Below are 10,372 nucleotides of genomic sequence, written 5' to 3'. Positions count from 1 at the left end.
AAAAAAATTTTTGAAAATTTTAAAATCCATGCACTTACCGCCATTGAAGCCGCTATCCCCTTAACGCATTCTGCACTCAATCTTGCAAAATAAGCCGGGGGGGACTGTGAAAAATTGACGTACTCGCGCCGGAAACATTGACGTACTCGCGCCGGAGATATAGCTATGGAATTTTTTAAGCTTACTGAAACTGTTCATTTCTGATAAAAGGACGGAAATATAATGCGAGAAAAACTGCTATGTTTTGGGAAAATCGTTGAATTTTTGGGGAATTCGATAATTAATAACGGCAAATTTTGGTAAAATCTTTGAATTTTTGGGGAATTCGATAATTGATAACGGCAAATTTTGGTAAATGCCGTCAAATTATTCTTGAATTTGATAAATCTGAAGGACAATATTTTGGAAAAGGTGTCAAATTATTCGGGAATTTGATAAATGTGAAGGACGATATCATGAAAAAGGTGTCAAATTATTCGGGAATTTGATAAATGTGAAGGACGATATCATGGAAAAAGGTGTCAAATTAATCTGAATTTGATAAGTCTGAAGGACTATATCATGGAAAAAGGTGTCAAATTAATCTGAATTTGATAAGTCTGAAGGACTATATCATGGAAAAAGGTGTCAAATTAATCTGAATTTGATAAGTCTGAAGGACTATATCATGGAAAAAGGTGTCAAATTAATCTGAATTTGATAAATCTGAAGGACGTTATTTTGGAAAAGGTGTCAAATTATTTGGGTGTTTGATAAATGTGAAGGATGATATTTTGGAAAAGGTGTCAAATTATTCGGGAATTTGATAAATCTGAAGGACGATATTTTGGAAAAGGTGTCAAATTACTCGGGAGTTTGATAAGTGTGAAGGATGATATTTTGGAAAAGGTGTCAAATTATTCGGGAATTTGATAAATGTGAAGGACGATATTTTGGAAAAGGTGTCAAATTATTCGGGAGTTTGATAAGTGTGAAGGATGATATTTTGGAAAAGGTGTCAAATTATTCCTGAATTTGATAAATGATATTTTGGAAAGTGGTTCACTGGGGATGGACTCAATACAATTTGAAAGTATGCACTGAAATTTAAAAATGGTAAGCATTAATGTGTGGCTCTTAGCGTTACCCAAGAAACACCACGTGGAGGTGGCCACACGTCGTTTCTCGTGGGGAGTTTTTTATGGCAGGCCCCCTTATCCTACTGCCCATATCCACTGCCCTAAATGAATGCTTCATATTCAAATTTTTTATCATCTTGATAAAAATTGAGTAGACAGTTTAAAAAAAGGTTACTCAATTCGAGAACCAAAATACCTAGTAGCACCATCCAAATATCTTATAAGCCCAGAATGGATCTCGTAGGAATAAAACCTCCCACAATTTTCCGATTTTTTCATATAAACGAAAAGCTCCGCTACCTTACGTTTGTCTTCCCTAGAACAATCTCTCCAGCGTATTAACCGCCATGCATTATACTCGGATATGCCATTCAATATGCAAAATGCTACAACCTGCATTCGTTTCAAATACGTGCATTCGTCAAAAAATGCACAAACAATGTGGTCCGGAACGCTACTAAAATTAGTCACATCCATTCCATTTAATAAGCGTCTCATGGCCGCAACACGATTGTTTTTGAAAGCCATAATTTTACCTTCTCGTATTCTTGCAACGATTCTTGTAACTAAAATAATTCCAAAGCACTGAATACTTTCTAATAAACACTTTGTGAAAACAGATGTTGGAAGAACTTTGACGTCCCCCCCCCTGTAAAATTTGCGCCAATTTTCCGCCCCCGGACTTTAGGCTCTTCCCGCCAGGCTGGTTGCTATGACAACGTCCTTCGCATGGAGCAGAGACTCGTTGGAAACGAACGCGTTAAGACACGTTTTTTTTTCAGGAGGCTTTTTTAAGGCATTTATTTTTGCTGTGATATTGGATATATTTGGGAGTCAAGGAGATATTTTTCAATGGCCGAGGCTAATTTGGAGAGAGATATTTTTGAAAACCCTAATTTTGGGAATGTGGAGCATTTTTTTAAAAGGGTTTCACTGAGGAATTGGGGAGGATTTTTCCCGTGTATGGATGATGCCCTTAAGGCGAGGTCAGAGAAGGACGCCATTACTCTGGTACTTTCTTTGGATCTTGTCCCGCGACTTGATTCGTTCAATGAACGAAAGATAGTTTGTGAATGCGGGAACAGGTCTGAAGATGGGGAGATAAATGGGTATCTTGTGGGCGTTCAGGATGCTCAAAGGCGATTTGGATATTTAATCCGCTGTTCAGCCGCCAAATCTCGCGACAATAAGCGAAAAGCTTTAAAGGCGAAAAAAAGAAAAGTACCAGAGTACTTGGTAAGCGAATGTGTAAAGGCTTTCGTCCCCTCAAAGAACACCTGGTTCTACAATCAAAACTTGTCGGTCACTGACAATCTCTTTTTGGTATTCCTGTGGGTGTGCAACATGAGCGTGTCTGACGCTGTTACCCACAGTGAATGTTCCGCCCATACCGTCGTGGACTATTTTTCCATGTGCCGCGAGGTAGCTGAGATTGTAATCTCGAACAGGGCTGACAAGGTTCAGATAGGAGGACCAGGCTTGTTCGTAGAGGTGGACGAAACGTATTTACACTGTCGAAAATACCATCGTGGGGCTCAATTGGCTGGAGAGGCCATCTGTATCTTTGGCATTTACTGCAGAGATACAAAAGATGGTCTCTTTTTAAGGGTCAAAAATAAGTCCAGGGCCGTTTTATGGACGCAAATGTCTAAGTACATAGCCCCTGGGTCCGTTATAGTTTCGGACGGTGCCCCAATGTACATGAATTGTACTTTGATGGGATTTCAGGAGCATCTGACTGTCCTTCATAAGTATGAGTTTGTGAATTCTGAGGATTCACGAGCTCATACCAATAACATAGAAAATAGGAACAGGCATTTGAAGGACAGCATTAAGTCATATAGAACTGACAGGGCATTGAACAGCTACATGGCGACCTATTGGTACAGGTGCTTGTTTTTCAAGGACCAAGATGGCAGTTGGCTTCCTCCAGGAACCAACTTCCGTCGGTTCTTGGAGGACGTCAAGGAATGCTACCCTGGTCCAGGAAGAAAAGGCCTTGAGCTAATTGAAATTGGCGTGTCGGAGGAAGAGTTAAGTACTCTGAATCCAGAAACAGAGCCGGCGTTCCTTGTTGCAGGGCAAAACGCTGAAAACACTTTTGAAGTCAGCGATGAGTGATGCAGGTAGTAGACAAAAGGGCTTCAATGTCCTGGGTAGTCTTCATTCGGCAAGCCCTTTTGCCTGCTGCCGGCTTCGTTGCCCTGCGGAGTAATTCAAAACTCCGCAGGGTAACGAAGCCGGCAGCAGGCAAGAGGGCTTGCCGAGTGAAGACTACCCAGGACATTGTTGCCGGCAGTAGGCAAGGGGTCCTGCCATACAAAAACTCCCCATGAGAAACGACGTGTGGCCACCTCCAAGTGGTGTTTCTCGGGTAACGCTAAGTGCCACAAATTACTGCATAAATTGACGCCTTTTTCAAAATATAGTTGAAATAAATTGACGCCTTTTCCAAAATATAGTTGAAATAAATTGACGCCTTTTCCGAAATATAGTTGAAATAAATTGACGCCTTTTCCAAAATATAGTTGAAATAAATTGACGCCTTTTCCAAAATATAGTTGAAATAAATTGACGCCTTTTTCAAAATATAGTTGAAATAAATTGACGCCTTTTCCAAAATATAGTTGAAATAAATTGACGCCTTTTCCAAAATATAGTTGAAATAAATTGACGCCTTTTCCAAAATAAAGTTGAAATAAATTGACGCCTTTTCCAAAATAAAGTTGAAATAAATTGACGCCTTTTCCGAAATATAGTTGAAATAAATTGACGCCTTTTCCAAAATATAGTTGAAATAAATTGACGCCTTTTCCAAAATATAGTTGAAATAAATTGACGCCTTTTCCAAAATAAAGTTGAAATAAATTGACGCCTTTTCCAAAATAAAGTTGAAATAAATTGACGCCTTTTCCAAAATATAGTTGAAATAAATTGACGCCTTTTCCGAAATATAGTTGAAATGAATTGACGCCTTTTCCAAAATATAGTTGAAATAAATTGACGCCTTTTCCAAAATATAGTTGAAATAAATTGACGCCTTTTCCAAAATATAGTTGAAATAAATTGACGCCTTTTACAAAATATAGTTGAAATAAATTGACGCCTTTTCCAAAATATAGTTGAAATAAATTGACGCCTTTTACAAAATATAGTTGAAATAAATTGACGCCTTTTCCAAAATAAAGTTGAAATAAATTTACCCCTCATATATATGGATGTTGACATTTGCTAACTGCCCAATAATTTGCCGCCTTTTCCAAAATATTGTTGAAATAAATTGACGCCTTTTCCAAAATATTGATGTTGACATTTGGTTCTTTCTCAATAATTTGTCACCTTTCCCAAAATATAGTTGCAAAAAAACTAGATTCCTTTTCTGAAATATTGACGTTGACATTTGCTAATTTCCCTATATTTTGACACCTTTTCTCTACGCCTTTTATTTCAATTTTTTTTTTACAAAAAATCATATTTACCAAGGATTTGACACATTTTCCCAAAAATAATGTTGAGTGAATTAAAAAAAATCCCGAATAATTTGACGGCTTTTTTCAAAATTTACCGTTATCAATTATTGAATTCCCAAAAAATTCAGCGATTTTCCCAAAACATTTCAGTTTTTCTCGCATTTATATTTCCCTCCTTTTATCAGAAATGAACGGTTTCCGTAAGCTTAAAAAAATCCATAGCTATAAAACTCCGGCGCGAGTCCGGCAATTTTTCACAGACCTCCTCGGCTTATTTTGCAAGATTGAGTGCAGAATGCGTTAAGCGGATAGCGGCTTCAATGGCGGTAAGTGAGTGGATTTTAAAATTTTCAAAAATTTTTTTGACCAACTTGCGGCGGCCAAATAATTTTTTAACTATTTTTTTCGGACTCCTCAGGGTCGAATTAACTAGAAACCATTGTTAGTTGGGTGGGTCACGTAAAGTGCAATCCTACCTTAAATTGAAAGTACCAGTTATACAAGTTATGATAAGACAATGTTAAATTTTTAAGAGAACAATAACTTTCAAATATTTTTTTTTCTTAGTAACAAAAATTTATCACCCGTTACTTTACGGTACCAATATATAAAATAATCATTTTTTTTAGTTGTAATACTGCGAATTAGGAACTTTTAATTCGTCATTAATTGTTGAGATCAGATTTAAAGGTTTAGTCTTTTAGGTGGTTTAATATCACGTTTTGATCGTCTGATCACCGGAGTAGTAGGAGTAATAGTTTCTTGAGTAATCGCAGGTCCGGGTGTTGGTGTCATAGGTTTGGGAGTAGGAACTTTAGGAGTACCCATGTTATGGTTTGGTTGGTCCGGAACGTTAGAAATGTCCGGTGTAGGAACTGGTGTTGGAGAGATTGTCACGTTGGTTGTTTGAGCTCTTGGGCTGACAAGTATTTGACTAGAATTTGGTTCAGGACTTTCTTGGCGTTCAATTAGCTGGTCCTGGTGTCGTTTCCAAATCATTTGGTCAGGAGTTTGAATTCTATAAGAAACTGGTCCTGTACGTTTTATAACCGTAGCTGGTGTCCAACTAGGTTTTACGGTACGATAATCTCGTGCAAAGACTGTGTCACCAACTTCGTAGGTTTTGTTGTTCACTGTGTTTCTTCTTAAAACTTGAGATGTTTGTTTAATTCTTACAGTGGTGTTAATGTCCGGTTTGATTAGACTTAGTCTTGTTTTCGGGGATCGTTTGAGAAACATATTTGCTGGAGTTTCTCCTGTTGTAGAGTGAGGGGTATTTCTATACGTAAGTAGGAAGTCATCTAGTTGTTGTTGAATAGAAGGAGCTGTTGACGTATGTTTGAGATTCCTTTTCAACGTTTGTACGAATCTTTCGGCCTGTCCATTTGTAGATGGATGAAACGGGGCCGAAAAGACGTGTCTAATTCCGTTAGAGGAGGAGAACTTTTCAAATTCAGAGCTACTAAAGCATGTTCCGTTATCGCTTACGATCGTCTCAACTAGTCCAAATCGTGAGAAAATATTAGTGAGGGATTCAATGGTCTGTTCAGATGTAGAGGTTTTGGATATGTAGACCTCTGGCCATTTTGAATAAGCGTCAACTGCAACAAAGAACATGTGATTTCGAAATGGTCCCGCATAGTCTATATGGAGGCGTTGGAGAGGACGGTCGGCATGAATCCATGGGTGTAAAAGACCCTTGACTGGGTTCTTGCTGAGTGACTGGCATTCATTGCAAGATTTAACCTTTAGTTCTAGGTCCTTATCTATTCCTTTCCAATAGACAAAGCTGCGGGCGATTCCTTTCATATTAACAATTCCTGGATGGTTGCGGTGAAGACCTGTGGACGACATTTATGCGGGATAACCACCCTCATTCCGCGCATGAGGCAGTTTTGTGTAACAGTCAAGTCTTCTTTTCGTGCGTGGTAAAACTTGAGATCCTCATCCTCCTCCATGTCCAACTTATGGGGCCAACCGCGAAGGGTATAGTCCATGACCTTGGACAGCAGGGGATCTGTGCGGGTAGCGGATGCTATAACCCGGCTTGTTACAGGCAAACAACTGAGTTGATTGATTTGGATCAATTCGGCCCCATCGTCTTTGTCTGTGACCGTGACGGCAAGAGGAAGACGCGACAGTGCGTCAGCGTTGGCATGAGAGTTCCCCGGTTTGTACTTGATTGTGTAATGATGCGCCGCGAGCATAACTGCCCATCGTTGAATACGAGAAGCGGCCAAACCGGAAGACCTGTGTGATGCCCGAAAATCTTCGTCAAAGGGCGCTGATCCGTAAATAGAGTGAAATGTTGTCCATAAAGGTAGGAATGAAACTTCTTTATTCCAAAAATAATGGATAGAGCCTCCTTTTCTACTTGAGCGTAATTTTGTTCCGTCTTAGTCATAGTTCTAGAGGCATACGCTATGGGTCGTTCATCTCCATTTGGCATAATGTGGGCCAACAGTGCACCTACTCCGTAAGGTGAGGCATCGCAGGACAAAAGTAATGGCCATGCCGGGTTGTAATTAACCAATACGTGGTCGGAAGACAAGTCAGACTTGATTTCGTCAAACGACTTTTGACATTCTTTTGACCAGATCCACGGAGTGTCTTTATGCAGTAGGCGGTGTAATAGATACAATTTTAGACTGAGATTTTGGATGAACTTTCCATAGTAATTTACGAGTCCAATAAAGGAACGTAGTTGAGATACATTTATTGGAGGGGGTGCGTTCTTGATAGCGTTTATCTTCTTAGGCGAAGGATGTAGACCTGTAGCGTCAATTATGTGTCCTAGACATTCTAATGAGTCCACAAAGAATTGACATTTCTCCTTTCTTGCTTTCAAACCGAATTCTGCCAGACGAGTAAGTACTTTATCCAAATTATCTAGATGGGCTTCGTCGGTTTCGCCAGTTACTAGGATGTTATCTCGGAAGTTACTTGTGGATTTCAGTCCAGAGAGAACTTGTTCTAACACCTTTTGAAATATGGCTGGCGATGAAGCAATACCATAAGCTAACCGATTAACTCGGTAGAGTCCCTTTGAGGTGTTTATCGTTAGGAGTTTGCTAGTTTCTTCGTCTACTTGCACTTGCATAAAAGCTTCACTTAGGTCGATTTCTGTGTACCTTGTTCCTCGTGATAGTTGTTCGAACATTTCCTCAATGCGAGGCATCGGGTGCTGTTCCACTTGCAAAGACTTGTTGACAGTGACTTTGTAGTCGCCACACAGGCGAATAGTGCCATTTGGTTTTACAATAGGAACGACTGGCGTAGCCCAATCGCTGAAATCGACTGGTGTGAGTATGTTTTCACGTTCAAGGCGTTCTAATTCTTGTTCTACTTTCGGTCGAAGAGCGTAAGCTACCGTACGGGCCTTACAAAAGATGGGTTTAACGCCCTCGCGAAGATGTAGATGCGCTTTGAAATACTGTAGTTTCCCAATTTCAGGACCGAACACATTCTTGTGCTTTTCTAATATTTTGTTTAGTTGGGTCTTGTATTCAGTAGAGGATTGAGTTGCGACTTTTCCTCTAGTACCAAGTAATTCTTTCCAATTGAGAGTTATTTTTCCCAGCCAACTCCGTCCAAAAAGTGGAGTTCCGTCCCCTTCCAACACGTAAAGCAATTCCCGAATCTCCTGGGAGCCGTAGCGAACCTTGACGGACATGACCCCTGCGGGTCGTACTGATTCCTTGGTGTAGGTTGATAGTCTCTTGCGAGTAAAGTCTAAAGGAATATGTCCAAAAAATCTGTCATAGACCTGTTTAGAGATGACGGAAACCGAAGCGCCTGTATCCAATTCCATAGATAGCGGTTTGTCGTTTATTACTAGATCAACCATGATCGGAGAGTCCTCCCCAATTGCTAAAGAACGAAGTTCATAGAGAGAGCTTTGGAAGGAATTATCGTCATCCGATTCGGAAACAGTGGTTTTGGGCTCAGAGTCCAGCGAATGTACGGGAGTTTTACGGGAAGGTGTGGAGCGTTGGTGCTTAGAACGAACGTCGCAGACGCGAGCAATATGGCCATGACGATGGCAGCGGTTGCATTTGGACCTTTTAAATCGGCAAGAGGTGTCCGTGTGGTCAGAGCTACCACAGCGAAAACACGCGGGACGACCCGTTTGCGAAGCATTACGTGGCGCTGAACCAGAAACTGAAGAGCGCGGGGGTCGCGAGAAACTTGAGGGAGCGCGAGCCGGACGAAAAGGAGTGCGGGCCGGACCAGAGCGAATAGCATGTACCGGGTTGGCAACTGAAGTGGTAATTGAACCGTGTAATTCACGAGTGTCACGTGCCGCCGTTTCCATTGATACTGCAATATCGACCGCTTGTTGAAAAGTCAAAGAGCTTTCTGAGAGAAGGCGTTTCAAAATCGCGTCATTTGCCAGACCTGATATAAATTGGTCGCGGAGAGTATCGTCTAAAGTGGCTCCGAAATCGCAACGGACGGACAAGTGTTTAATTTCCGCAACAAAGGCGGACACAGGTTGAGACGCGGACTGACGACAGCGGTGAAATCTAAAACGTTCGGCGACGAGCAAAGGCTTAGGGCAGAAATGATCACCCAAAATAGTTTTAAGTTCTGCGAAAGTCTTCGTAGAAGGAGCCGCGGGAGCGGTAAGGTTGCGCACTAACGAATAAGTCTTCGGGCCGAACATGGTTAAAAACGTGGCTACCTGTTTTGCAGCAGGGACATCGTGGGCAACAAAATACAGTTCGATGCGTTCGATGTAGGTTGGCCAATCACAAGAAGAAGCGTCGAATGGTTCGACGGACGAGAGCGAAGAAGCCGCCATTTTGTAGACAGCGAAACAGGGAGGGTTCGGTAAAAAAATCTCCGTCGCCAGTTTGTTGTATATTGCGTCTGAGTATTATTTGGAGCCTAAATAATCTAACTATAATGAGCTAATAAAATAACTAGTCAGTTAATTAATGACATAAGTTTAATTGTGCTGAGAGGCTAATACGTTACAAGAAATACTAATCTTAAGACTGGCGTAGTGTTTTCCCGGTCCGGTGGTGAGCGCGTATTCCGCGTGACTCTATTAACAAAGGAGAGATAATATCTCGTCTAGACTTATATCCGAGAATGGGAACGCTAGCGACATCTAGGTTAAGGGGATACGAAAACACAACAAATATTGTACTATTCTTCAGGCTGTATCAGTTTACAATTCTCTTACGCGGAAGAAGATAATTGTAAACAGTTATTTTTCGGAAAAGGCATATTATAATTTGAGAAAGGTTATTTCATTTCGGAAGAAGATAATTGTAAACAGTAATCTTTTGGAAAAGGCATATTATAATTCGAGAAAGGTTATTTTATTTCGAAAGAAGATAATTGTAAACATTAATTTTTTTGGAAAAGGCGTAACATTGTTAAACCATTTCCAAAATATTACTAACCTAAGTCTAACCAAACGAAACAAAACCTAACCTAAGCTAACCTGACCTAATACTATTTATTTGAAAAATTCAACTTTAACCTAACCAAATTATCCATATCTGACCTAGTTCTTTTTGAGTTGATATAACTCAGCTGGGCAAGATTACACCACAATAAACAACTATGGTTTTTCGCATATCTGTTTTTCCGCTTTTTAGAGAACTGCTGTAACGGTACGCCGCGTTTACAAGAACCCCTGTATCGGTAATTGCTGTAATGGGTGAACTGCCATTTCGGGAACCGCAATTTAAAGAACTGTTGTTATGAGGACCACTAATTTGAAATCCGCTCATAAGGGAACTGCTCACGTGAAGGCTTCCCACCCACCTA

The 10,372-nt window shown here is 40.4% G+C and overlaps 2 protein-coding genes across 2 annotated transcripts; one reads left to right on the top strand and one right to left on the bottom strand.

The window, feature by feature from the left end:
- Nucleotides 1–299: 299 nt before the first annotated feature.
- Nucleotides 300–3,728, top strand: LOC149694560 (uncharacterized). The gene is made up of 2 exons (XM_089867440.1): nt 300–518; nt 678–3,728. The coding sequence occupies exon 2, from the start codon at nt 1,971–1,973 to the stop codon at nt 3,237–3,239; it is 1,269 nt and encodes a 422-aa protein (XP_089723566.1). The 5' UTR covers nt 300–518; nt 678–1,970; the 3' UTR covers nt 3,240–3,728.
- A 2,665-nt stretch (nt 3,729–6,393) lies between these two features.
- LOC149694559 (uncharacterized) lies at nt 6,394–9,392 on the bottom strand. The gene is made up of 2 exons (XM_089867414.1): nt 7,009–9,392; nt 6,394–6,961 (listed from the first exon to the last, which is right to left on the bottom strand). Exons 1-2 carry the CDS (start codon nt 9,390–9,392, stop codon nt 6,394–6,396), a joined length of 2,952 nt encoding a protein of 983 aa, XP_089723540.1.
- Nucleotides 9,393–10,372: the final 980 nt, after the last annotated feature.

This window comes from Phalangium opilio, unplaced genomic scaffold (genome assembly GCF_054372755.1).
Source record: "Phalangium opilio isolate 3A_F unplaced genomic scaffold, DU_Popi_V2 ptg000022l_1, whole genome shotgun sequence".
NCBI classification, from domain to species: domain Eukaryota; kingdom Metazoa; phylum Arthropoda; class Arachnida; order Opiliones; family Phalangiidae; genus Phalangium; species Phalangium opilio.
Note: the sequence above shows the minus strand (reverse complement) of the source record. Positions and strands in the feature narration are given on the sequence as shown.

What these genes read in the sequence shown, in the direction of transcription:
- LOC149694560 (XM_089867440.1), top strand. Translation starts at nt 1,971, where the DNA reads ATGGCCGAGGCTAATTTGGAGAGAGATATTTTTGAAAACCCTAATTTT.
- LOC149694559 (XM_089867414.1), bottom strand. Translation starts at nt 9,392, where the DNA reads ATGGCGGCTTCTTCGCTCTCGTCCGTCGAACCATTCGACGCTTCTTCT. An exon ending in GGAGATGAACGACCCATAGC is followed by an intron (nt 6,962 to 7,008) that starts GTATGCCTCTAG and finishes ATTACGCTCAAG; the next exon opens with TAGAAAAGGAGGCTCTATCC.